Here is a 27,692-nt window from a genome sequence, read left to right on the forward strand (position 1 = left end):
GCAGCCCGCCGCCTGCGTCTGCCCGCTCCTTGGTCAGGCGCCTACCCTGAAACCGCCCAGCCAGTGCCCGGGAGCTCGGGTCGCGGTTCACAGCGAGCCCCACAGAGGTCCGTAGCCCCGCGCGGTGACAGCATGAGCACGCGCCTCCCGGCCCTCGGCCTCCTGCTGCTGCTGCTGTGCCCTGCAGAGGTGAGCGGCTTCCAGAGCCCCGGGCGGGCGGGAGGGCGGGCTGGGCCGTGCGGCGGCTCCGGAGACCCCGGGCGCAGGCTTGGGGAAGTTGGTTTGCGGGTGCAGCCGCGGAGGTCTCCTTCTCCTGTGTCTGTCTACCCTCACGCTGCCCTGTGGTCTGGGAGAGGTGACAGCGGGGGCCGCTATTTGGCCAGCTTTGAGCTCATTCCAGCTGTGGTCACCTGATTTAGGAAGTGGGATTGGAGGGACAATGGGTGCAGAGAAGAGGGACTTTGCTTGTTTTTTATCCATTTTAGACAAAACAAATTCTACATGCACATCAACTCTTAAGTTTACTTAGCTCTTATTGCATTATCGCTCCTTATCTCCAGACGGTGGAGGCAGAGAACGGGACTCAGGCACCAAATTGAGTACTTGAAGTGAATCAGCCTAATGTAAAGAGTGTGGTTTGCCTCTTATCACGTATGTTATAAAGTTTCGGGAAACTGAGGCCCACAAACGCAGTAGGCCCTCATCTGGCTTTTCCTTGCTGTGGCCAGTTTGGGCATGGGTGTGTCACTACTGTTTGTGTGTCTAGTTTTCTCATTGGAAACAGTTGGGTGTGTGTTTGGTGATGTCTATGGAGGGGTACAATTAAACCACATCAGGATGACTAAGTCGATGGAAATTCTGTGCCTTGTGCCCACTAACTCCCCTCTACTGGACTTAAGAGTTATGACATGGTGGTGATTCAGTTACCCAGTCTAGGAAACCTATCCTTTGGACTTTACATCTCTGTGCAGTGCTCAGGGATGTAGGGATGCTGATCCAGGAGGGCCCAGGAGCCAGGAAGTGTACACACGCAGATACCAGGCTGAACCCAATGTCAGGAAAAGCAGAAGGGAGCTGTTTGGGACAGACCAACCCTTGCCATCTCTGGTTTTAGGTGTTTGATTCAGCCTTGATTTTTTTGAAATAATAAAAACCTCATCATTATTGAGATGGAGTCAGTGTGTGGAGAAGCCGTTTCCCTGCCTAGTGTGGTGCCTTTGAGAAAACGTCAGCAGTTTCTTTTCCCCAGAGTTTTAGGTCAGGACCTAATCAGCAGACTCCACGCTATAAAGTGGTTTAAACTTACCTCAAGGTTGATAAGCAGTGAGCTCCTCTTCTAGAGCATTTGAGTAGACTAAAGTTGATTCTCTTGCAAAATGCTGGAAGTCTTTCCAAAGTCCTCTGAACTAGGAACACTCCCATTGTTTCAAAAAGCAGCTTTCTGCTATCTAAAGGCTCCCAGGCAGCTGAAGAGATGGGGGTGGGGTGTCTGGTTTTGGAACTTGTACTGGTGGTTGGCTGCAGCTCATCAGGTTTCAGTCTGAACACCAATCAAGTTGCTTGGGGATTAGACACAGCTGTCCTTTGGAAAATCTAAAATGCATTTGGAGAGATTTTTGGTTTTTCTCTTTAAATTTACAGATGATGGAATAACATCTCCAAGTTGAATGTTCTGCTTTCCCATTTGTTTTGACTTTTTTGTGTGTCAGTTTCTAAGGGTCCAGCTTTTGACACTCTGTTGCCCGGGTTATTGCCCGGGTGTGCCTGGAATTCACAGTGAGCCTGCTTCAGCCCCCTACATGCTAAAGTTGCAGGTGCCTGCCTAGACAGCTTGTTTTATAATGCTGTGTTTGCTGATAGTCATGCTGTGCACGCCTTTAATCTGAGCCCTAGGGAGGAAGAGTCAGGCAGATCTCTAAATAGAGGCCAACCTCTTCTACCTAACAGGTTCTAATCCAGTCAGGTAAATATCAAGACCCTGCCTCATACAAACAGCAGCCCACCTGTTCATCCAGGTATGAATGCAGTTGGGGAAATAAACGAGCTTCTTCTGCCTGACCTTTTTCCCCCTTGAAGAACTTGGAATATGTTGAGGTCTGAGCACTCCTTAAATATTTAAGTGGCGCATTCAGAGGTGATCTGGAGTGGGTTAATCTTTTGACCTGGAGGAAGGGATTAATAACTTTGTGAAATTGGAGTGGGTATGTGTGATCTTCTCCAGCTTCAGGCGGATTGATAACAAATTACCGACTGGAAAAGGAAGGTTTTGTTTCTTTGTTTGCAAGTGGGTAAAGGGCTTGCTGAATAGAACCTTGTATTTCTCCGAATTTATTATATCAGCCAGAACAAAGAGTCCCTCTGTTGAGGGAGGCACAGGCACCCTCTCCTGGCTAAGTCTCCTCATGTCCCTGTTAAAGACTCACTGTTTGAAGCATGGCGCATCACCTCCTGGCAAGTCTGATCTAGGCTGTCTCAGGTGCCCCCTTCACTGTCACCTGGAGCTCTGCAGAGGGCATCTGCTCCCCAGACAGACCACACAAAGTCTGTGCCAGCCTCCCCAGGCCCCTGTGCTGTTCCCCAGCCAGGATGCCTTCCCATGGAAGCTCCTGATTTTTGCTTACACTGCTACAGTGGCTTTTTCTGTTAACAAAGTCTTTGAGGGGGCGGCAGTAGGAGGGGGTCCTTAACTCCGTCTCTCCCCACTGGAACTCCAGTTCCCTCCCCTATGAAGTCATAGTAACTGTGTCTACTTTCCAGGGTGTTTGTAAAAGTTACTTGTTTTTTTACTGAAATGCCAAACGCAGGCCTCTTGAGGGCAAGAACTATATTAGTTGTGATCAAAGCTGGAGAGAGGGCTCAGCAGTTGGGAGTGCTGGCTGCCCTTCCAGAGGACCCGGGTTCAATTCCCAGCACCCACATGGCAGCTCACACCTGTCTATAACTCCACTTCCAGGGCTTCTGACAACTTCACACAGACATCATACATTGTGCGAAACACCAATGAACATAAAATAACAATAAATTATATATATATATGCATGCATCCATATATAAGGTATTTGCAGTTGATTTCTGGTGATGACATTGATTGTAATGAAGGGGTAATTTATGGTATACTATCTTCATAAAGTTGTTAAAATAGCCAGGATCTTTTTCTTTTTGAGTCGTGCTTGCTGTGTAAGCAAGGCTGGCCGCCGGCTGGAAATGCTCTTGTCGTTAGTTCTGCCAGGTCATGTGCAGCCGTCTTCCTAGCAGGCAGTGGGGATGATTCTGGAGTACAGATGAGAGATGCACAGTGTGTCGTCATGAGCACAGGGCTAACCATTTTGTCCTCACAGAACCCCTTCAGTAAAAGCATATTTTCATGTTTTTAAGATTTATTTATTTTTGTATTATATATATATGTATATATATATATATAGGTATTTTATCTGCACGCAAGAAGAGAGCATTGGATCCCATGAAACGGTAGTTATATGAAGTTGTGAGCAGCAGTGTGATCTTGGGAATTGACTCAAGACTTCTATAGTTATACACAGTTGTGAGCCGCAGTGCGTGTTTAGGAATTGACTCGGGACTTCTATAGTTATACACAGTTGTGAGCCGCAGTGCGTGTTTAGGAATTGACTCGGGACTTCTATAGTTATACACAGTTGTGAGCCGCAGTGCGTGCCTGGGAATTGACTCGGGACTTCTGGAAGAGCAGCTCTTAGCCACTGAGTCCTCTCCAGCCCCACATTTTTCTTGTTTTATCTACAGGAACGTTGATGTTTGTCTCAAGGTCACATGACTAGTCAGTGCTGGCCCAGAAGCTTGCGCTGATTTCTGCAGTCTACTCAGGCTCAGGTGTTACTCCCTCATTCCTGGTATTTAGCAAGCTGAAGTGAGTGGGTGCCCAACAGTTACCTGTCTGACCAGTAAAGCTTCTCATTCAGTACCTGCTCCTGTCTCGGGTGTGGCTTGGTCGTTGTCGGGGAGTGGCTAATCGGCTGACCATGGCCCTCTACAGACACACACCAGCGCTCACTTGCTATGGCTTTGGGGCTCTTCTGACCCTGTGTGAGCTGAAGCTCGTACTCGTCTAACAGTAACTAGTAGTGTGGCCTTGGGTGAGTTACTTACATGCAAACTCAATGGAGAGCTCTAGAAATATTTGACTTGAACCCCATGCACAGGCAAGTCTTGGTGTGCACAAAATTACCCTTTCTCTGTGTGTGCGTGCGTGCCAGGCCGGCTTTGAAACAGAACCAGAGGTTTCTACCCTAGAAGTCAGATCAAAACAAGCCTCCACCTCCAAGGCCTGCCATGCTTGTTTACTGTCTTCTGAATTCCAAAGGCAGTATACTCTCTGGGCAGAGTTCCCTCCACCCCTTCCTATTTTATTGTTATTGTGTCCAAACTCGCTACAGAGGCAGTGGGCAATGGGGCTAACCAGCAGCCACCCGGCCTGTTCCCCTCTTGGAGCTGGTTCCTCTCTTGCCTTTACCTATCCACAATGGTAGCAGTGTGGTGATCCCAACTCTGTAGCATCGTGGTTGGGTGCTGGCAGGGAACTGAGGACTGTCAGTCACACCGAGGAAGGAGTTATCACTTGACAGCCACCTAGAGATGGAAATGGTAGTCATTGTTTCTACAGATGACCAGGTTGTGAAAAAGAATATTTGTGGACCATCACCGCAGCAGGTGGGGCTTCCTGTCTGCTGCAGTGTTTTCTGAGGAGGAGTCAGTGCCCAGACAGGGCTGGAGTTTGAACTGTGCAGACACTCGGGTTGGGAGTGTGGGAAGATTCAGAAGATGGGCTAGAGAACATTGGTCTTGTTTTTCAGAATTATGTTACTTATGAGCTCTGTGGCCTTGGAATATCATTTCTGAGCCTTAGTTCCCTTGCCTGTAAAATCTTTGTATTCTGTGTGATGGAGTGTTTGAGAAGTGAGGTGAGTGAGAAACTACACGGCTTTGTGCCTGGCGTGCCACCAGCGTGCCTCCTGGGCTTGTGAGTTTGGCCCTTAGCAGGATTCACCAGAGGCCTCCAGGAGTACACAGCTCTCTTGGTGGTGGTCAGGGTTTCTTTCTGTGTAGTGTGGGCAGCGGCCCTCCCTATGTGCTCATAGACAGTAGACTGTAGTTGCTGATAGACAGCAGACAGGTTAGTTTTTCTTAAATCTTCCTGCACTAGCCCTGTTGACGGCAAGTTTCTGACTCGGTAATATTTCTAGTAATTAAACCACATCTTCCCTGTCTTATGAAAGTAGAGACTCACTCTAGCCTTGTCACCACTAAATCTGGGCTGACGCCAGATGACCACGAGTTCTCATCTCTTAACGGAAGAAACCCAGGGAGATTCTCTCAACTCACTAAGTCTTGCCAGTTTCTGAGTCGTTGAAGGTTGGGATGCAGCCTGCAGGGTGTTTCAAAGGAAGACTTATACCTGGGCCCAGCTGTTGAGAATCTCATGGTCTTACAAGGCATCAAAACAAATGCAAGAAAATACTCTTGCAGATCTCATAAATTTTGCTTGATCTTAGAGCAACAACCAGCAAACTGTGGCCTAGCCAGAGCGTTTGTAAATACAGTTTTATTGGGATGTGTCCTTTCGTTTACTTTGTGCTATGGCTGCATTTGAATGTCTACAGGCAGAGTTGAGTATTTGCCACAGCAACCTGAAGTCTCAGAAGCCTACAGAGTAAATGTTTGGCCCTCAGAGGCGGACTTTGTCAGTGCCTAGCCCTAGTGCATCTACAAGGGAGCTCTCAAGATGTGACCAAAACATGTCACCAGAACACGAGACATCTGCTGCCTCACTTGGAGGACAGGTTCTGCTTCAGTGCCAGGCCCTGCTGAGCTATTAAGACAGCTCACCTACTTTGAGAACATAGGCACTGGACCAGGGTGAAAGGGGTCAGAGTTCAGCCTAATGAGGAAGTGAGTCTTGGGGGAGGCATCTAAGCAAAGGTCATCCGACAGGGCAGACAGGATGGGTAACACAAAAGCCTGGGGAAGAGACAATGAGGCTTATTTTTTCTGTGGTGTGGAGTTTGACCCTAAGGATCTAGATAAAAATAATTGAGGGGAGTTCAAAAAGAGCAAAAAACAAAAAAACAAAAAACAAACAAACAAAAAAAAACCCTCTGTGGAAGGGAGACGTGGGTGTGATGAGTTAGCCCTGGTTCAATGTGAGAAACAATAGGGTTGATCCAAGGAAGGCCTTCAGTTGTAATTCAGTGTATCTGCAAAACCTGGATATTTGTGATAGGTGTTTATTGATTTGCAATTAAAGAAAAATATGCAGTCTTTAAAAAATAATTTAGGGATGGACAAAACGTACTAGTTAAGTAACGTTGCCCCTTCAGTTAGGAGTACCAGTGTGAGCACATGCCACATCTGACCGCCGGCTGGAACGCGCCCTCAGAGTTCCTGTGCTGGAACACACACACACACACACACACACACACACCCTGCAAGCGTTGAGCTGCTCAATACACCTTTGTCAAAATGAATGAGTACATGCAGCCCCTCCACCCTGGCCTTCTAGCCCCCAGCTCTGTGAGACAAATACATTTCTTCTTATCACTTAGTCTCAGGTATTCTGTGGTGGCAGCAGCATACAGACTGTGGAACACCCCAGTCCGTGAGTCAGCGGACGCACTGTCAGAGACTTGGGTGTGGTGTGGTGTGGTGTGACACTCAGCTCGCGATCCTCAATCCCGTTTGACCTCAGGATGCTGACAGAACTGAAGCTCTGCCGTCTCTGGCTTTCATTTCATCTGGTGAAGAACAGCTGAGACCGGGTTTTGCTTTGTGTTATTTTGGTGGTAAAATTCACATACGACTTTTGCTTTTAGCCATGTTCAGTGACCTCAGTGTGTCACACATGTGCAGCCTTTGCTACTGCCCATCCCTAGAGCAGGGCTCATGTTTTGGTTAGACTCACTTTTTGGTGATGGTAGACCTCAAACATGGTGAGTTTCATTTTAATACTGAGCATAATACTTCTTTCCATAAGAAGATGTTTCTGAGCAGGGAGGTGGTGGCGCGTGCCTTTAATCCCAGCACTCAGGAGGCAGAAGCAGGCAGATCTCTGTGGGTTTGAGGCCAGCCTAGTCTACAGAGGGAGTTCCAGGACAGTCAAGGATACACAGAGAAATCCTATCTCAGGGGAAGGGGGAAAAAAAAAGAGGATGTTTCTGAATTTAAAACCAGGGTGTGTTTTGTTCAGTTTAGTTTTGTGGCCCAGTCTTGCTGTATAGCCTGGGTTAGCCTCCATAGCAATCCTGCTACCTCAGCCTCCCAAATGCCGAGTTTAGGGACAAACGTCACGGCCCTCATCTCAGAATCAGGCTTCTGTGTCAGAGAACAGGCAGCATTGTGCTTGGAAGTCAGGTTCTTTGTCTAAAAGGGAAGCGTGTGGCCGCATGAGTTCCGCTTGCCCAGAGCGTGGTGGCATTAGCGTGTGCTGCTGTACTGTCTGGGGAGACGTTGTGACACATCAGCCCTCTTTGTCACACAAGCCCTGGCTGCCTTCTGTACTGTGGTGAGGTTGAGATTGCAAATCCCGCCACTAAGGCACCAGTCAGATTCTCCATGGGTTGCAAAGATGAGCGCGGTCCAGCCTTGTCTCTTTAAACCTGTGGTCCCTTGGTACAGTGGAAGGAGAGCCCAGCCTCCTGAAGCACCTAGGCCACAGGTAGGTGTCCAGCTTTGCCTTGTCTTGGTCCAGACCTTAGATGAGGCACTTTACCTGCTCATCTGTATTCCAGTACAATGAGTCACAGATCTGTCTGGTTGGGGTTGTGACAACAGACACTTAGCAAGTGCCGTGGCATAAGCGTGGGAAATGTGCTGTGTCCTCATGGGACCGTATGCCTAGGCGCGTCGACAGGTACCATACGGGAGTTGGAGAATGGCCTTAGCGGGTAGTGAGGAGGACAGGGTGCAGTGTGGAGGCAGACAGGTCTCCTCAGGATAGGACAGAAGGAAGGGAAGAGCCGAGACAAGGTATCTGGAGCCCTTTTCACAGGCAGCGCGAGAGGGTGGGTTCTAAGCACATGAAGACTACAGACTGGGAGGTGGTTGAGCAAGGGAGTCCTATCAGAGCGGATGATGTTAGCAGTGGAGGCAGTTTCAAAGGTTAAACTGTTGCAAGAGGCCTGGGTAAAGACGCATGGAAAGAGATTGGTTTCCCAGAGGCTGGCAAGCAGCTAGGTGGGTGTGGAGAGCTTGGAGCCGTCCATGAAATTAGAGCGTTGTTCATAGGCAGGTGCGGATACCAAGAGGCAAAGGTGTTGACAAGAAAGAGGCCAGGGGAAGAGTCATGCAGGAAACAGGCTCTGCTTGCTGTAATTGTGAAGAGGGTCTTGCCCTTCAGTGCTGCTCTGCGAGATGGTAGGTTCTGCCCTGACAAAGGAGGGAGTGGGCGGCTGACTCTAGAGAAGAGCCCTAATTGTGGAGTTAATTACCTTTTATGAGGAGTCTGTGCCTGGCTCCAAAAGGCCTCAGTTTCAATCCTGGCTAAGCCACTACTTGTGTGATCTTGCACAAATTATGTCTGTAGTCTCTGGGGCTTCACTGTGTGCATCTGTGGAATACACGAGACACTGTGCACTGGTACCGCCCATCACAGCTGGGAGGACCCTGAGCTGATGGACACCTTGGGCCTCTCTGCCTGGGGCTGCTGCTGTGGGCAAGATGATTCTGTGAGATGCCAGCCTGAGCATGGCCAGGAAACCCCAAATAGTTTTGTTCTATTGAGGTGGTTAAGTGACTCCTTCAGGGGTAGTGGGCTCAACCTGCCTATTGACTTGAAGTGTTGACTTCTTGGGATCCAGAGTGCCCGACTCCCCTCCTGCAGGGGGCAGGGATGCTTGGCTTTGAAGTCAGGGGCCGAGCATGAAAAGCGTGGTCTTTGTGAAACCACACTGGGCCATTTTGATTGTTCTGTTCACCATGGATTTGAGGTGGATGCTTGTTGATCTGGGATTACTTAACTGTGGCCCTTTGGCAGCCAGTCCCCTAGCTTTCTGGGAAATGCCATCCGATTATATTGTCTGAGTGTTCAGCTCAGAACCTGCTTTGGTGTCAGCCCTGCTGAATTTCCTGATCAATTTTGCCCAAATAAACTCTAACTGGCCTCCGGAATTTTCTCTGTAATTCTGCTGGGAGACGGGCTTGGCATTTGGTAGGGTAGAGAGTTGTGAGGAATGAGAGACGGCTCCTTGTGTCCCCACCTCCATAACCAGCTTTTGTCTTTTTGACTTGAGTTACATTGGTAACCACCTGTCTGTGGAAGGCCAGAACTTCAGTTCTCAGCTTGAGTTGCTGAGTTTGGTTTAAAATCTTGAACTTGCTCTACAGAGAGGGAGAACAAAGAAAGAGATATCTTGATAGAAAAAACCATCATGGGGTTAATAAGGAACCTGGCACTGGGGAAATTCCCAGAAATACACAGGGATGACCCCAGCTAAGAATCTACGCAATAGTGGAGAGGGGTCTGAACTGGCCTTTCCCTGTAATTAGGCTGAGGACTACCTTAATTGACATCACAGAACCCTCATGCACACTCTGAAGGAAGCAGATGCCGAGATCCACACTAAGCACTGGCCCAAGCTCCTGCAGTCGGGTGGAAGAGAGGAGGGAGGAGCCATGATATGAGCAAAGGGGTCAGTAAGCCCACAGAAACACTGGACTTAGAGCTGGGGAACCTGCACAGGACCGAACTTGGTCCCCTGAAGGCAGGTGACAGTGGTGGGGGTTGGGCAGTATGTGGGGCCACTGGTAGTGGGACCAGGATCTAACCATGATGCATGAGCTGATTTTGTGGAGCCCATTCTCTGTGGGCTTGCTCAGCATGGGGGAGGGGGCTTGGTCCTGCCTCAAGGAGGTGACTTCCCGGGGAGACCGTGCCTGAGGAGCAGATAGGGGGAGGGTGGGGAGAACTGGAGGAGAGGAGGAAGGTAGAACTGGGATTGGTTTGCTAGTAGATAGATAGATAGATAGATAGATAGATAGATAGATAGATAGATAGATAGATAGAAATCTTGACACTTCCCCATTTGGATAATTTCTCTCCCTGTGGCCTTAACATAGGACTTTGAGTTCAGAGAGGGAGATTGTGCCATAGACACAAGCAGCCTGGGAAAGAAGCTCCAGAGCTACTGTCCCTTGTCTAAAAGTGACAGGGTGTGGTACCCCACATACACACACTCACACATCTCCCATGTGGGGATTGGGGTGTCTGTTTTTGCCTCTTTGAACCCAGGCCTTCCCCATGTTGAGCAAACACTCACTCCTAAGCTACTCCCTTTCTGTGAAGGCAGGGGCTCCAGGTGACCTCTGCCTCTCCTACTTCCTGTTTCAGCCCTTCTCTGTGGTAGCTGAGGTTCCAGCACACTGAGTTTTAATTTTACTGTCTAAACAGCTTATATTGTCTCTGGATCCCTTGACAGTTGTACCTTGGTCTGGTTGATGGGTCTGTTCTGCCTCTATTTCTCCTGCCCTCGTAGTTTCTGTTCCAGGATCTGCATCTTGCCTGGGAACCATGGGACACATGGGCGTCGATTGGTCCTGTCGTCCAGTGTGTTCAAGGCTTTCCACCAGGGATCTCAGGATCCAGCTTGCTCCTGGCTGTCATGTTTAAGTCCCTGGCATGCTGGGTCATCTCTGCTGGGTCAGCTGTGATGCAGTCTGGGCTTCATCTGAGCAGCACACATGGACAGGGTGGTGACTCACTGGAGCCCTTCCTTGTCTCCAGTTCCAGATAGCCGTGTGACTGTCACATGGAGAATATGGGTGCTCTTGACACATCTTTTCATAAGAAGTTTTAACAAGTTAATGTTGCCTAGGTGATAGCCCTTAAAGTTAGCACATGCAGTCCCTGCGTTCATTTCCCTTAGCCCTCAGAGACAGTGTGCGTCCTGCACCACTTGAGGTCGGACCAGTGGTACTGGTGGTTTGTTCTCCAGGGACTTGTGCCAACGTCAGCTAACCTAGGTATATGTGGAAATAGTCTTTTGGTGGTTTATCTAACTTTTTGTGTGTGCCCTGTCCCCATGTCGCCCTGTTGCTTTTGCTTGTACCGTGAAGCTCCTGGAAGTAGAGCCCTCATCCAGATACGCGGGAAGTCTGTATCTCGTAAATACTTTCCATGCCTGCATCGCTGACTTGACAAAGCCGTTTGGGGTATTAAAGTATGTGTGCATGTGCATATGCTTGCACACACAGAGACCAGCAGCAGGGGTCAGACAGTATGGAGCTGGGTTTCAGGTGGATCCTCTGGAAGAGAGGGAAGTACTCACGACCGCTGAGCCGTCTCACCCTGTAGCCTGCCTATTTTGTCTTGTTGGTTTGTGAGACAGCATTAGCTGGGTCTTTCCTATGCAGCCCAGACTGGCCTTGAACTCATGCTTTCTCTGTCTCAGCCTCAGAGTGCCGGGATTGCTGGTGTAGCACCCACACGCCTGACTTGTTCCAGCTTTCTCAGTATTGCTTGGCATGTTTAATAAGAACCTTTGTTGTTGTTTCTTCATTTTTAGGTGTCATTGACTGGTTTGCTGGCTGAGCACTGTTTCTTGCTAAATAAAATCTGGTTTTATCCATGTTGACTTTCTCTAGGTGTTTTCACAATCCTGTGTTTGGTATGGAGAATGTGGGAAAGCATTTGGAGATAAGAGGTACAACTGCAAATATTCTGGTCCTCCAAAACCCTTACCGAAGGACGGGTATGACCTGGTGCAGGTAAGTGCTGCTGTGGGGCCAGGCGACCAACATGAGCTGAGTTCTCCATAGGATCAGTAATCACTCTTAACTGCTGTCACCCCAGGCCTCAGGCTTAAATCTTATCCTAGGCTTCAGCCTGTACCCCAGAACGCAGAGCCCATAGAACGGCTCCGGATTAATCTTCCAGTGCTGACTTTGTAAGTCTCCTGGAGTTTCCCAATAGTGAGTTACTGTTTAGAGCTGACCTTAGGACCTCAGATGCTGCTTTTTAGCTACTTCTGCAAAGTGTGTTAGAAGTTAGCTTGTTTGTCTGTTTGGTTGGTTTTGTTCCTAGATTTCAAGACTTACTTGGACTCCGGCACTAAGAGGCTGGGAATTCTCTTCCCCCATTTTAGCTATTTTCTGTTCCTCTGCAGGCCTGTACATTCTGACTGCCTCCCAGGACTCTGCTTTTTGTTAATGTGGTTCTTAGGCCTGTGATAAAAAATGCTGGGGAAAAAAATCAAGCTGAAAAGACTGGCTTTGAAGTCATAAATAATCCAGCATGGCACTAGATCTACCCACCTTTCTTCTTTCCTCAGACTTAGTCTAAGATTTGACTGTCTGTGGAGTGGAGAGTGGGCGTAGCCCTGTGGCTGGACTGGAATGGGTTAACTTGTAAAGCAAAGCAGTAAAGGAAGGAAAAATGAATACAGCTGTCTCCAACTGCTTGTGAATCCCCACTTTCTGGCCTTTTAAGAGCGTTTTGCCAGAACTGTGTGACCAGCATGAGTGACAGCTCATTGCCCGCATCGCCCGCACTGACTGAGGCTCTCTCCTCACAGGAGCTGTGTCCAGGATTCTTCTTCGACAATGTCAGTCTCTGCTGTGACATTCAACAGCTTCGGACACTGAAGAGCAACCTGCAGCTGCCCCTTCAGTTTCTGTCCAGGTAGGCTGACCATTGGCAAACAGACGATGGGCTTCGAGACACAGTACCACTCTGGCCTGCTTTTACAGACCAGACATTTGCTCTGTTGTACTCGGAGAAGGCGCTCATGGCCTGTCGGAAGGAAAGAAAGTCACACGGTACACTCAGTTCTCCTAGTTGCATTCAGAGTTAAGACTCGGTTTCCTTTGAGCTGTTCTGGCCCCAAGAGGACTGCACAGGGACCTGTGGCCTTTAAGAGTGGAGCCTTTTGTTGTTGTTGTTGTTATCTCCTTTTTTTATTGATTTTTATTGAGCTCTACATTTTTCTCTGCTCCCTTCCCTGTCTCTCCCCTCCTCTTCAACCCTCCACCAAAGTCCCCACGCTCCCAATTTACTCAGGAGATATTGTCTTTTTCTACTTCCCATGTAGATTATATCTATTTATGTCTCTCTTAGGGTCTGTATTGTTGTCTAAGTTCTCTGGGATTGTGATTTGTGGGCTGGTTTTCTTTGCTTTATGTTTAAAAACCACCTATGAGTGAGTACATGTGATAATTGTCTTCCTGGGTCTGAATTACCTCACTCAAAATGATGTTTTCTAGCTCCATCCATTTGCCTGAAAAAATTCAAGATGTCATTATTTTTTCTGCTGTGTAGTATTCCATTGTGTAAATTACCACATTTTCCTTATCCATTCTTCAGTTGAGGGACATTTAGATTGTTTCCAGGTTCTGGTTATGACAAACAAAGCTGCTATGAACATAGTTGAGCACATGTCCTTGTGGCACGATTAAGCATCCTTTGAATATATACCTAAAAGTGGTATTACTGGGTCTTGAGGAAGGTTGTTTCCTAATTTTCTGAGAAATCGCCACACTGACATCCAAAGGGGCTGTACCAGCTTGCATTTCCACCAGCAATGCAGAAGTGTTTCCTTTTCCCCACAACCTCTCCAACATAAGTTGTCATCAGTGTTTTTGATCTTGGCCATTCTTACAGGTGTAAGATGGAATCTCAGAATTGTTTTGATTTGCATTTCTCTGATAACTAAGGATGTTGAGCATTTCTTAAGTGTCTTTCCGTCATTTTAGATTCCTCTATTTTTAGGTCTATACTCCATTTTTTATTGGATTATTTGTTCTTTTGATGACCAATTTCTTGAGTTTTATGTATATTTTGGAGATCAGACCTCTGTCTGATGTAGGGTTAGTGAAGATCTTTTCCCATTCTATAGGCTGTCGTTTTGTCTTGTTGTCCGTGTCCTTTGCTTTACAGAAGCTTTTCAGTTTCAGGAGGTCTCATTTATTAATTGTTTCTCTCAGTGTCTGTGCTACTGGGGTTATATTTAGGAAGTGGTTCCCTGTGCCAATGTGTTTAAGTGTACTTCCCACTTTCTCTTCTGTAAGGTTCAGTGTAGCTGGCTTTATGTTGAGGTCTTTGATCCATTTGTACTTGAGTTTTGTGCATGGTGATAGATAAGGAATTGAAGAAGACACCAGAAAGTGGAAAGATCTCCCATGTTCTTGGGTAGGTAGAATTAACATAGTAAAAATGGCAATCTTGCCAAAAGCAATCTACAATTCAATGCAATGCCCATCAAAATCCCAGCAAAATACACAGTCCTTGAAAGAACAGTACTCAACTTCATATGGAAAAGCAAAAAACCCAGGATAGCCAAAACAATCCTGTACTATAAAAGAACTTCTAGAGGCATCACAATCCTGACTTCAAACTCTTCTACAGAGCTACAGTACTGAAAACAGCCTGGTTTTGGCATAAGAACAGACAGGAGGACCAATGGAACTGAATCCAAGACCCAGATATTAATCCACATACCTATGAATGCCTGATTTTTGACAAAGAAGCAAAAAATATCAAACGGAGAAAAGAAAGCCTATTTACCAAGTGGTGCTGGCATAACTGGACATCAGCATGTAGAGGAATGGAGCTTTTACATGGTGTCCTCCTCAGGACCCCGGCCCTCCCCTCTGTGCTTCCCCAGGTTGTTTCTCACTTGTTGCTGCGGTGCTTTGCCCGTCCTCTTTTCTGAGCTTTGAAGGCGGTTATTTAACGTGTGTCCATGGTGCACAGGAGCAGAAGACAGCTTGCGGCGGTCGGGTAACTCCTTCCATCCTGTGGGTCCCGAGGAGCAAACGCAGGTCCTTAAGCTTGGCAACTCGGCTGAAATGGCTGTGCTTGCATAAGCTCCTCAGTAAATCTGGGCTGTGTCAATGGTAAGCTTGTGCTAGCGTTGTTGGAGTCCAGAAGGATTGTAGAATAGGTTTCCTTAAGCCTATCTAGCTGTTTTCAACAAATGGTGTTGTCTTTAAATTATCTAGACTTCAGCAGCCTAGTGAAGGAGGTTAGGCTGAAGATGAGGACCCTACCCTGCTTCAGTGCAGGAGAAGTGGGCAGTGCAGAGTGGAAAACCATTGCTAAATTGTTCTCCCGGAATCACAGAATGTGCAATAGGTCAAAAATGAGGCGTCTCCTCAGGCCACTCTAGGCTCTGGACATTGATGGTGCCAAATCAGAGGCCTTGCCACTTATCAAAGCCCATTTATTTTAGTATGCACTTTAGTGATGGACCACGGATGAGAGCATCTGCTGGAGTCAGGTCGCCCATGTGACCAGAGGGTCAAGCTCACATTACAGTAACAAGAGAAACAACCATGGAGTTGTGTGCAGCTGTTGAAACCAACAATCATGGAGATTAAATGGAGGAGACTTATATTGGATATGAGTACACATCCCAGGAGCCATTCCTGCCAGAGTGCTGCACTGGTGCCCTGTGACTAGAGTGCTGCACTGGTGCTGTGACTAGAGTGCTGCACTGGTGCCCTGTGACTAGAGTGCTGCACTGGGGCTGTGACTAGAGTGCTGCAGTGCTTCCCTGTGACTAGAGTGCTGTAGTGCTTCCCTGTGACTAGAGTGCTGCACTGGTGCCCTGTGACTAGAGTGCTGCACTGGTGCCCTGTGACTAGAGTGCTGCTCTGGTGCCTTGTGACTAGGGTGCTGCAGTACTTCCCTATGACTAGACTGCTGCACTGGTGCCCTGTGACTAGACTGCTGCACTGGTGCTGTGACTAGACTGCTGCAGTGCTTCCCTTTGACTTGTGTGCTGCACTGGTGCCCTGTGACTAGAGTGCTGCACTGGTGCCCTGTGACTAGAGTGCTGCACTGGTGCTGTGACTAGAGTGCTGCACTGGTGCCCTGTGACTAGAGTGCTGCACTGGGGCTGTGACTAGAGTGCTGCAGTGCTTCCCTGTGACTAGAGTGCTGTAGTGCTTCCCTGTGACTAGAGTGCTGCACTGGTGCCCTGTGACTAGAGTGCTGCACTGGTGCCCTGTGACTAGAGTGCTGCTCTGGTGCCTTGTGACTAGGGTGCTGCAGTACTTCCCTATGACTAGACTGCTGCACTGGTGCCCTGTGACTAGACTGCTGCACTGGTGCTGTGACTAGACTGCTGCAGTGCTTCCCTTTGACTTGTGTGCTGCACTGGTGCCCTGTGACTAGAGTGCTGCACTGGTGCTGTGACTCACTGCTTCTGTAAATATTTGTTTTCAGGTCTAATTAGGGGCTGGAGAAGTTAAGAGCATATAGCACTCATTCAGACAACCCTACTCACAGCTACGGTCTGAAAAAGAGTCATGCATATCAGACGAGGTGGTAGTCTCAGCTGCCCCTGTTTCTAGAATTCCACGGAACAGTGAGGTGACTCATTAGGAACTTGAACTTTGAACCTGCAGGACCAGAGTCAGCTGTGATCTTATAGAAACCTGAGTGTCACTGCAGGTGCACAGTAGGCACCGCCATGATGCTTCTCTGAGTTTTTCCTTTCCTATACCAGCTTCTGACCCTGGCTCTTTTTAATCTTCAGAACTTGGCTGCAGTGGGGAAGGGTCCTCCTATGAAGAAAACCTTTCAGTAAAGTGAAGAAAGATAAATCCTATAATGGTCCTACACACACACACACACAAATACCCCCACGTACAGTCCACATACACACACCCATCTACCCCTCATTCTTTTCATCAGAAATGTGACATCTTTGGTATAAAGATAAGTATCTCTAAATTACAAAGCACAGAATTCAGAAAAGCCTCTACTCCCCCCCCCTTTTTTTGAAATTACTTCTGAATAAGCTAAATGTAATAGGAGGGCAATTTTAAAAGCCATTTCTTTGTTACTATAAGGTTCCAAGCATTTGTGAGTTTAGGGATTGGAGAGATGGCTCGGTGGTTAAGAGCACTGGCTGCTCTTCCAGAGGACCCGGGTTCAATTCCCATCACCCATATAGCAGCTCACAACTGTCTGTGACTCCAGTTCCAGGGGTTCTGACATCTTCACACAGACAGACATGCAGACAAAACACCAATACATATAAAGAATTTGTGGTCTGGGAAGAGAGTTAACATTTTCCTGTGTCTATTTTTTTTTCATGACACTTATTTGTCTCTTTAAAATAAATTTTAAATATTTTATAAATATTTTACCTTCCATTTTTGCTATTCTATCTGAAGCCATAAAACATAATCTGCTTTTTCTTTAGATGTCCGTCATGTTTTTATAACCTAATGACCCTGTTTTGTGAGCTAACGTGTAGCCCTCACCAGAGCCAGTTTCTGAACGTGACAGCCACTGAAGATTACATCGATCCTAAGACCCAGGAGAATAAAACAAATGTAAAGGAATTGGAGTACTATGTTGGACAGAGCTTTGCGAATGGTAAGTAAAGTAACTAAAATTCCTTTTCAAACGCTGGTGTCAGGCGCCGGGCTGGGCTATGTGCTTGTTGTTGTCATCCAGGGAGCTGTGGAAAGTTAGTTTTTAGTACATTGGTCATTGTTTTGCTATATGCTGAGACTTGAGCTATAACCATTAAAACAATATCTTTAAATTATTTGTTTTAAAATTCTCTAATTCGGGGGTTGGAGGAGGATAACTCAGCAGTAAGAGCATATACTGCTCTTTCAGAGGACTGTAGTTCAGTTCCCAGCACCCATATCAGATGGCTTTGTTTGAAAATGTCATGATGATACGTAATTCTATTTCCGAATTTAATAAATATTGTTTAAATATACTAGGACCAATAAGATCAGCCAAGTTCAAAAAGCAACCCATCCAGGTGTGGTCTTGCCATACCACCTGTACTCTTAACACTAGAGGGCTGAGGCAGGACCATGAAACAGAGGTCAACCTGGACTACATACACTAAGTCTCAAAACACCAAAAAACAAACAGAATTTTTAAATTGCTTAATAGGGAAAAGGTCCCGTTCACAAAAGTATCAAAAACGGTAGGATGAACTCTTCCAAAAGATGTGAAGTAATAGCCCAGCTAGAGAGGATTCTGGCCAGAGACCGAACTGTATGTGTAGAATTGGTACATAATAACTGTATCATTATAAATCATTACGAGAAGAGACGGGTTGTTGGTAAATGGGGCAGTAAAACTGACATTCATCTATATTTTAGTATGTATGAAAAGTTGTGTAAATTAAAAGTACTTAAAAGCTTGTACAAATAAACGTAGGATTTTTTTATGACTTTAAGAAAATATTTCTAGACAAAGGAATAAATGCAAAAATCACAAGTGGGTAGTGCCCAGAGCCATCCCTGAAATCCAGAGGGAAACAGTGTCATTCTTCATGCCTTATCAGATTGGCACAAATCAAGTTTGTCAGTTCCAGCTCTTTGTGAGGACATGAAGCAAGAGGGATACCAATAGCCTGGCCCTCACTGCTGCTGCAAATGCTTGAAACCATTAGAAAAACAATTTCACAATACCCAGTGAAGCTGAAGATAAACACACCTTTACCTCAGAGAGTCTGCATGCCAAAGCCCGACTCTTCGGGAGCCCCTCTATAACGGAAGTGGGACTTTGTCCCCCGACTCTTCGGGAGCCCCTCTATAACGGAAGTGGGACTTTGTCCCCTGACTCTTAGGGAGCCTCTCTATAACGGGAGTGGGGCTTTGTCCCCCAACTCTTAGGGAGCCCCTCTATAATGGGGGTGGGATTTCTCGAAGCTACTGGGAGAGCAGTTGGAATGCCGTTTCCCTTTCCTGGTTCTTCAGTTCACTTGTAGTCAGGCCTGCCACACTGCCGGGTTTAATGGGTCAGTTTAGAGACAGTCTCCTTCCCTCCTGGCTGCTGTGTGGTCACAGTGCATCTCGTTCCAGAGGCCTTCAGTTAGATCTTGCGTGGAGAGTCAGAGCAAACATAATGTCTCCATCTTTTCCTTTGGGATTCTTCTAGCAATGTACAATGCCTGCCGTGATGTGGAGGCCCCGTCAAGTAACCAGAAGGCCTTAGGGCTCCTGTGTGGAAGGGATGCCAGTGCCTGCAATGCCACCAACTGGATCGAGTACATGTTCAATAAAGACAACGGGCAGGCGCCATTCACCATCATCCCCATCTTCTCAGGTAGGATGGCGGCTCTCAAGCTTGCTGTAGTTACAGTTTTGTAAAACCCAGGAGTCAATCAGCTATAGAAAGATAAATTCAGAGATACAAGTAGGACATTCGTCCTGTCTGGTTAACTTAGGAGGGCTGGGTAAGAAAAGGAGTTGCTTTTAGGGATTGATACTGTAACTAAAAGAATGAACCAGTATATGTGTGTGCATGGTGCATGTTTTCTAAAGGCCGAGAAGTATTTGCTGCCCAGCTGCGCAGAGGACCTGCCCTACGTGACTGGTCCACGAGAGATCAGGGCACATGCTGTGCACAGGGTTGTTAACATCACAGTGTATCCTAAGGGACGTAGCCTAGCTGAGAGCGCTTGCCTGGGAGTCCTCAGGCTCCAGCACAAAACCAGGGCAGCAGAAGAACCCCGTCAGTGCCCACCCATCCCACCCCCAAAGCCTAGCGAATGATAACAGCGTGGCTCTTCCATTCTTAGTCCCCAGCTGTGCCCCACTGTGTTCCCGTGTGCTTCCCATTGGGTTAATGTAATCAAACACGAAACTTAGAACATAGTCTCAGGAGACCCTAATTCAGCATGATTTCTTCTTGTAGACCTTCCTATCCGTAAGATGGAGCCCATGAGAAATGCCACCAAAGGCTGCAACGAGTCTGTAGACGAGATCACAGGGCCATGTAGCTGCCAGGACTGCGCCACTGTCTGCGGCCCCAAGCCGCAGCCTCCACCGCCTGCCGTCCCCTGGAAGATCTTGGGCTTGGATGCCATGTATGTCATCATGTGGATCACCTACATGGCATTTCTGCTTGTATTTTTTGGAGGACTTTTGGCAGTGTGGTGCCACAGGTAAGCTGGTTGATTTGCTTTTTTTTCAAGACAAGAAGATCAAAATTGCCCACGTGGTACCTTAGTTTACAGTTGACATTAATTAATCCAGGCAGGAAGTAAATGCATATATGGATACCATCCCCTGGTTGGCGTATTCTCTGAAGCTAGTATATAGTTTGGTTTTGTTTAGATATTTAAACACTTGAAGTTAGTTTTACTGATTTACTCAGAGTGATGTGTGATTTAAGACACAGTACCACAGGCAGTCTGTGTGAGCCACATCTGACTGGACATAGTCACTTGAAGTACTACATATGTTTGCATCTTGCTTTACAGCGGTATATTTGTGTGTTGTCATGTGTGCACACACATGTGCACACGTGTGTGTGTTAGGGTCAGTTTTGCTTAGTTGCCCTCTACTTTGATTTTTGGTTCAAGGTCTGTCATGGTCTAGAGCTTACCAGTTATGGCTGGCCAGCAAGCCCCAGGGGTCCACCTGTATCTGCCACCTAGTGCTGGGTTTGCCAGCGTGTGCTGCCATAGCAGGCACTTTGCAGACTAAACTATCCACTTAACCTGAGACAACACTTTTTTGTTTGGTTGGTTGGGTTTTTTTTGTTTGGTTTGGTTTGGTTTGGGTTTTTTGTTTTTTTTTTTTTTTGAGACAGGGTTTCTCTGTAGCTTTGGAGCCTGTCCTGGAACTAGCTCTTGTAGACCAGGCTGGTCTCGAACTCCCACAGAGATCCGCCTGCCTCTGCCTCCCAAGTCCTGGGATTAAAGGCGTGCGCCACCACCGCCCAGCTTCAAGACAATACATTTTTTATTAGTTTTATTGTAAAATAAAATAATTTTAAACTCATCTAAATGCTGAAATAGTAGCAAAATTTGTGTGTGTGTATTCTGAGCTTCCTGTAACATTACAGCTTACAGATTCATAGGCAATGTTCAGAATCCAAAGTTGGCATTATCATAATGTTCTCAGCTAAACCACAGACTTTTTCACCAGTGTTGCTGAGGTCATGCCCACTGTTTGCTTCAAGGGCCCCTCAGTACATTCATGTTTTAGTTTTATTACTTTTCTCCATTCCAAGACACTCTTGATAGGTATTGGTCTTGTCTTTCCGTTGCCAGCATGCGGTTGTGTGTGGATAAGAGCACTGCAGATGTGGTCGTGTTTCTGGGTGCACCTTGGCAGGGAGTCTGGTGTTCGTGGGTTTTGTTGCCACGGAGGTTTGCCTGGATTATGTAGTTACTGCTTTCTACTGTGCCTTTCTTAGAAGGAGGAGCTACTCAAAGATTGCTAACACTGTTTCTCCTCTAACCAGCCCTCGCAGTCCACTGGTGGGTCCTTTGAATCGATGGCGTTGCCCCATGGTGATTATAGGTTACTCTCTCTCCCTCGTCATTTACTAATCGAACCCTTTCTTCGCTCACTCACTCAGTAGTGCACCTTTTAGATTTATTCGTTCTGTAGACTGTATCTAATATCCAGGCATTGGAGTTCCCTCCCGTTAGCTCCTGTGTTTGTTTGACGTGCTCCACCCCTAGGCTCACTGGATACTTTCCCTGCCCTAGGGCTGAAATCATCCTCCTCACCAAGGAGTTTCTGGTCCCTTTTGTTAGGGAATGGTGTTGAGGAGCCGTGGTCTGGACACTAGGGGTGCTTATTGCTCCTTGAAATACGTTCTAGAGGACCTAAAAGCGACACCTGTGGGTTCCAGTATGAAAGTACCTTTGTCACTTTATTTCCTTCCTCAGTCTTACCTGAGGCTGGTGAGCCCGTGCCGTAGGAGCCCACTTGTTCTTTCCCTGCTGCCCAGACTCAAAATAACCACACAGCACCTGTGTTAATTAAATCACTGCTTGGCCTGTTAGCTCATGCATATTTCTAGCTTACTCTTATCTCTTAAATTCACCCATTTCTATTATATTTTACCATGAGGCTCGTGGCCTACCAGCAAGGTTCCAACTGACAGCTTGTGTCTTTCTCCTCTGGCAGCTCCTTGGCGACTCCCTGACTCCGCCTACTCTCTCTCTCTCTCTCTCTCTCTGTATATCTCTTCCAACCTGGCTGTATTCTGTTAAGCCATTGGCTGAAAGCAGCTTCTTTATTCAGTAACCAATAAAAGCAACACAGACAGAAGGACCTCCCACATCAAGCCTAGACTGAGAATGCTGACAGGGAGCAAATGACCTGAGAGCAAGTATACTAATACCACCTCCATGCTTCTCTTCCAGAAGGCGGTATTTTGTGTCTGAGTACACTCCCATCGACAGCAATATAGCCTTCTCTGTGAACACCAGTGACTCCGGTAAGTCTGTGTATAGGTCAAGGATGGGATCCTAGTGGCCCGAGAGCCTTGCTCCTCAGAACCAGGTAAGACTAGCGATGATGTAATTATGGACTAAGGAAAGAGCCACAGAAGCCCTGAGGGCAGAGTTGAGTGCAGCAAAGTCAGTGGAGGGTCCGTCCTGAGCACCCAAGAAGAGCGTCAGGCAGAGGCTCTGGGGACTGAGCACGGGGCAGCTGTGGGACCGTTTCCCTTTGGGATAGCTTCACTAGTGACCTCCTTCCTCCTTTCCTCTCGCTCTTCCAGGGGAGGCCTCATGCTGTGACCCACTTGGCGCAGCATTCGATGGCTGTCTGAGGCGCATGTTCACAAAGTGGGGAGCTTTCTGTGTCCGAAATCCCACCTGCGTCATTTTCTTCTCATTGGTCTTCATTGCTGCATGCTCTTCTGGGCTGGTGTTTGTCCGGGTCACCACCAATCCTGTGGAGCTCTGGTCGGCCCCTCACAGTCGGGCCCGCATGGAGAAGGAGTACTTTGATAAGCACTTTGGGCCTTTCTTTCGCATGGAGCAGCTTATTATCCAGGCCCCCAACACCGGTGTCCATATCTATGAGCCGTACCCTTCAGGATCCGATGTGCCCTTTGGGCCTCCGTTGGACAAAGAGATTCTGCACCAGGTAATCTGCCATTTGCGGTCACCGTTGATGCAGGGAAGCTGCAGTGCCTGTCCTGTGCTGTGATTGATACCCTGAGCCAAAGGTGCACAGGAAAGAAAGGGGTTGCATGGCTTACAGATCACACAGTTCATCCCTAAAGGAGGTCAAGCAGGAATGCAAGGCAGGAATTTGAAGGCAGCCTGCTTGCTGTCCCACACAGCTGTTCCAGTCAGGGAACTCACTTCACAGCCAAAGAAATGCCGTGGGAACCGTGGAGGATGCTGCTTGCTGTTTGTCAGGCAGGCTCATGCTCGCCTAGATTTCTTACAAAGGTCAGGACCACCTGCCTGGGGAATGGCGCTGCCCATAGTGGGCTAGGCCATCCTACATTACTTAACAGTTAAAGGTCAGGACCACCTGCCTAGGGAATAGCGCTGCCCATAGTGGGCTAGGCCATCCTACATTACTTAACAGTTAAAGGTCAGGAACACCTGCCTGGGGAATGGCGCTGCCCATAGTGGGCTAGGCCATCCTACATCACTTAACAGTTAAAGGCAGTCTCCTGCTGATATGCCCATAGGCCAATCTGGTCTAGGCAATTCCTTAATTGAAGTTGTCTTCTCGAATAACATCTTCTATTAGAAAATGTGCATGTATACATAAATGGCCACAAGGCAGGAAGTGGTATATTTTGGCAAGGGACAAATGTCAGAAGACCAAGAATTTGCTTCAGGACTGGTGCCTTGGTGGATGCCGGAAGAAGAGTGAAGGATGATTTCATGTCCTGTGTTGGGATCTGCTATGGTCATGTCTTCTTCCCAGACATGGCTAGCGGGCGCTCTCCATCCTAATTCCTGTTTAGAGGAGCCATCGGCTCTCGCTTGCTGTGATACAACCTTCCCCCATCCTTGGGAGGATTTGCTCAGAGCATCCTTCTCGTCTGGTTCTCAGGGCAGTATGGTTTGTGATGATGACGATTTAGGAAGCATGACGTGTTTGGGTTTCAGGTGCTTGACCTACAGATTGCCATTGAGAGCATTACTGCATCTTACGACAATAAGACCGTGACACTTCAAGACATCTGTGTGGCCCCCCTCTCGCCATACAACAAGAACTGCACCATTATGAGTGTGTTAAATTACTTCCAGAACAGCCATTCGATGCTGGACCACCAAGTAGGCGATGACTTCTTTGTCTATGCCGACTACCACACACACTTCCTGTACTGTACACGGTGAGTGGTGGCGGCCGTTCGTGCACCCTGTCACTCTTTGAGAGCTTCTGTGACTCACTCCGTTCACAGGACTCGAGACCCAGTGGACAGAGCAAGCTGTGCCTTGAGGAGCTCACGTTCTAACGGAGGGAGACTTGTTGTGTTTTGCTTCACAGTGGGGGCACATTGTGAAAACATCACTCTTAATTTAGTCCAGACATTAATACTTACACAGACTGAGACCACTGTGATGCCGCTGAGCAATACTGTCCGAGGGGATCCAGTCGTGTGTCAGGCCTGCCGTTGAGAGAAGCAGCTGTCTGGTGTGGGACTGTGTGTGTCGTGTTGGGTAGGGGTGAGGCCTGAGGAGAGCACTAAGGCTGTGCAGGAAGGGGTTGGAATCTGTGCTGCTTTCGCATGTAGAACTGCACAAAGGGGAAGAAAAGGGACCTGCAGATAAATATGAGCAGCGAGCATGGAGGCCCTGAAGTGGACAGCGTACCTGGGAAGAGCAGGTACCTCTCAGCCTAACTGGGCACAACAGCAGCGCACAGGTTCATCCTTCCCCCTGAGAGTTAGGAGCCCGCTGTGCTTTTCTTGTTCTTCAGGTAGAACCTTCTGTCATTGCACTTAATTAGTTTTAATGCATGAAGCCTTCCTTTAAAGAGTGAAGGGGGATTGGCATGCAGTTCCCATTGGAGGTTTCCTTTTGGAGGCTGTGTGTCAGGTGTAGATGGAGGTTTCTGTCCTGCCCGGTCCCACAGCCATTCAGTCCCAAAAAAACACAGAGGCTTATATTAATTATGAACTGGTTGACCTTTTAACTCAGGCTTATTATTAACTAGCTCTTACAACTTGAATTAACCCATAATAATCTGTATTCATCACATGGCTTGATACCTTTTGTCAGTGCAGCATTTTCATCTTGCTTCCCCTGTAACTGTAGTGACTGTAGACTGAGCCTTTCCTCTTCCCAGAATTTTCTTAGTCTGGCCACCCTGCCCATACTTCCTGCCTGGCTACTGGCCAATCGGTGTTTTATTAAATCAATACAAGTGGCAAATCTTTACAGAGTACAAGAGCATTGTCCTGCAGTAGTCAGGGATTAGTCATTCTGCTTGAGTGACCTGTGAGGGAGCTGACTTGTCAGGAAGAGTGGCCTGACTCCTGGTGGGCCTACCATCCCTGAGTGTTCCTGACCTGCCTTATTGTTCACCATGGCAACAGAAAAGACTTGCTCTCTGATGACTATGTTGCTCAACTTTGTCCACAGTAGAGCTCTCTGACTGAAAACTCTCGTACCCTGAAATTGTGTCAGTGACTGTTATGTGACAGTTTGGCTGCTGGCTGTGTTCGCTCTTCAGTGATACTGCCACTAAAACCAGGTTGTTTGCATAAGACATGAATGCCCATGTGTTCATAAGCCCTAAACTGGGATGGTGGGAGGGAGCTGTGGGGGGCTGAAAAGCATTCAATATTATGTAATTTCTGTGTTTGGAGGAAAAACTATTTTCCTGTGTGGGCAAGAGTTGCACAGGGTCTCCTCAGAGCTGAGGCTTAGGCTCTGAGCCTGCCTGTCACGGTGCTCCTGTGAGCCGCATACAGCATGGTCTAAGGTCACTTTATGGTCTCCGGCCTGTCCCCAGCTTGCACCTTCCTTAAGTGATGGTTCTGTTGTGCATTTTAACCTCTGCATGGCCTCTTCTTTCCCTTTGTGGTCAGACTTGGCAAAGGACTGCTCCCTGTAATGTCACCTGCCTCCAGGGCTCATCTTGGCAGCTCTGAAGGGCAGTGTTATTTGAGGACCTCCCAAGTGCCCAGCTGAGTTTGGGCTGCTGACTGTCTCGTGAGGTGTGCACAGCCTCCTGATTGGCCGGCCTGCTTCCTGAGTCCACTCTCTTCCACTTTGTACTTAGCTTGTGCTGCGCGCCTCCTAGAACTCTGACCCCTGGAGGCTCTGGGACGAGAATCTAAACCACTCAACAAGGCGCCATTTGCCTCTCAGCCTGATTCTTTGCAGCCCTAACTCCTCTCCTGGGAGTCCTGGGGCTTTGCATGCCCTGTGCTCTTAGGCAAGGCTTCCCCTGCTGAGTCACCACCTCCCTGCCACCTGCTGTCTGCTCCATTCATAGTTCATCCCACTCATGACCCCTTCTTACCTGAGAAATTTTATGGATTCTTGGGTATAGTGTTCCTTAAGTGAGTACGGATCAAACATTTACTGGTGATAAACCTTGAGTTTTGTTTTGAAGCATTTCTTTGGTAAATTTACATTAAAGATGAAAGCAGATTTACATACTAATGAGGTGGGTGTGCTTATTTACTTGGACATAAAGAATGCAATCTTGGGTGGACATTGGCTAGGCCAACTTCCAAGCCTTTCAGAGTTGATCAGTACTTTGATTTTACAGTGATCAATGTTAGAGCATTTCCTCTCATAAACACATAGTATGAAAGGCAGAGTATGTTTAGACAGCTTTAGAAATTGTTGGAAATACTGACTTAATCCCAAGCCACAAGTCTTTTAACAAGTTTTACGAAACTTAGTCATTAGTTTTGAAAATGAAACCACTCTAACAAAATATACTTGAAATATATACTATTATAATTGGATACATGCTAGGGAATGATCAGGGAGAAATATTGGAAGGCTTTGTTTTCCAGAGTACAACGGAAAACTGTGTGCACAGTAGGAACACATTGCCGTCTGTGACATACAGCACTCTTGAATCAGGCTGCATTTGTTGGCATGTGGTGTGATGCATGTAACACACTGCACGGGTTCAGAACCAGGGCTGCATTGAAGCCACACAATGCAGCATGAGAGGACACTGCCAGAATACCTTGGATCTTTTAATAACTTTTTAAATAAGTTTTTTAATAACTCGATTGTTGAACATTCAGAAACTTTCATTGTTGACAGTTGGGCTCTTTTGTACCCCCACATTTATTTGTGTGACCCCACATGGGCTCACAAAGAACAGTTTAAGAAAGCTTTGTTTACAGCCATCTCTTTCACCTACTTCATGTTCAGAGAGCTAAGTCTCGTGGGCTGCCTGTACTCTTTATCCCTCTGTCCCACACAGCACCATGTGTCACTGGTGTCTCTGGGGTTGTAGCTGCTGGTGCCAGGTGTCTCACTCGGCTAAGGACCCGAGTTCCTGGAGCATAGGCGCTGCGACGGGAGTGTTTAGGCTGACGTATCTGGGCTCTAATTGTGAGCTTTTCTGAACTTTTGGCAGGGCTCCCACCTCTCTGAATGACACAAGTATGCTCCATGATCCTTGCCTGAGTACGTCTGGAACACCCGTCTTCCCCTGGCTTGTGCTGGGCGGCTATGATGGTAAGAAGCTGCGGAAATATTTACAGTTCAGAAATCGGCAGTCTTAATTTCTCATCCTTGGAATCCAAAAACTATCTCCTTTAGCTTTGGGTTTGAAGCCAGATTTGATGGCACCCACCTAAAAAACCTCAGCATTCAGGAAGTGGCAGCAGGGGGATCATAGTCGGGGACTAGCCTAGGCTGCATAGTGAGATCTTGTCTCAACATAACAAGAAAACGAAAAGGGAGGATCGTTTTTCTAAACCAGTCAGGACAGTGATGGAGCAGTTGTTTGCCACAGCTGTTTCTGAGGGCACTTCTGGGACAGCTGACACCTCC

The 27,692-nt window shown here is 47.5% G+C and overlaps 1 protein-coding gene across 1 annotated transcript in view; it reads left to right on the plus strand.

The window, feature by feature from the left end:
- The window catches only part of Npc1 (NPC intracellular cholesterol transporter 1), a 46,515-nt gene continuing 18,823 nt past the window's right edge, over nt 1–27,692 (plus strand). Inside the window, exons 1-10 of the mRNA XM_075969279.1 lie at nt 1–189; nt 11,608–11,730; nt 12,537–12,643; nt 17,175–17,350; nt 18,881–19,048; nt 19,640–19,889; nt 22,110–22,183; nt 22,469–22,839; nt 23,826–24,052; nt 27,274–27,374. Of these exons, the coding sequence (XP_075825394.1) occupies nt 133–189; nt 11,608–11,730; nt 12,537–12,643; nt 17,175–17,350; nt 18,881–19,048; nt 19,640–19,889; nt 22,110–22,183; nt 22,469–22,839; nt 23,826–24,052; nt 27,274–27,374 (1,654 nt within the window). The 5' untranslated portion in view covers nt 1–132. The remainder of the gene's footprint in view (nt 190–11,607; nt 11,731–12,536; nt 12,644–17,174; nt 17,351–18,880; nt 19,049–19,639; nt 19,890–22,109; nt 22,184–22,468; nt 22,840–23,825; nt 24,053–27,273; nt 27,375–27,692) is intronic.

Source organism: Microtus pennsylvanicus, chromosome 4 (genome assembly GCF_037038515.1).
Source record: "Microtus pennsylvanicus isolate mMicPen1 chromosome 4, mMicPen1.hap1, whole genome shotgun sequence".
NCBI lineage: Eukaryota > Metazoa > Chordata > Mammalia > Rodentia > Cricetidae > Microtus > Microtus pennsylvanicus.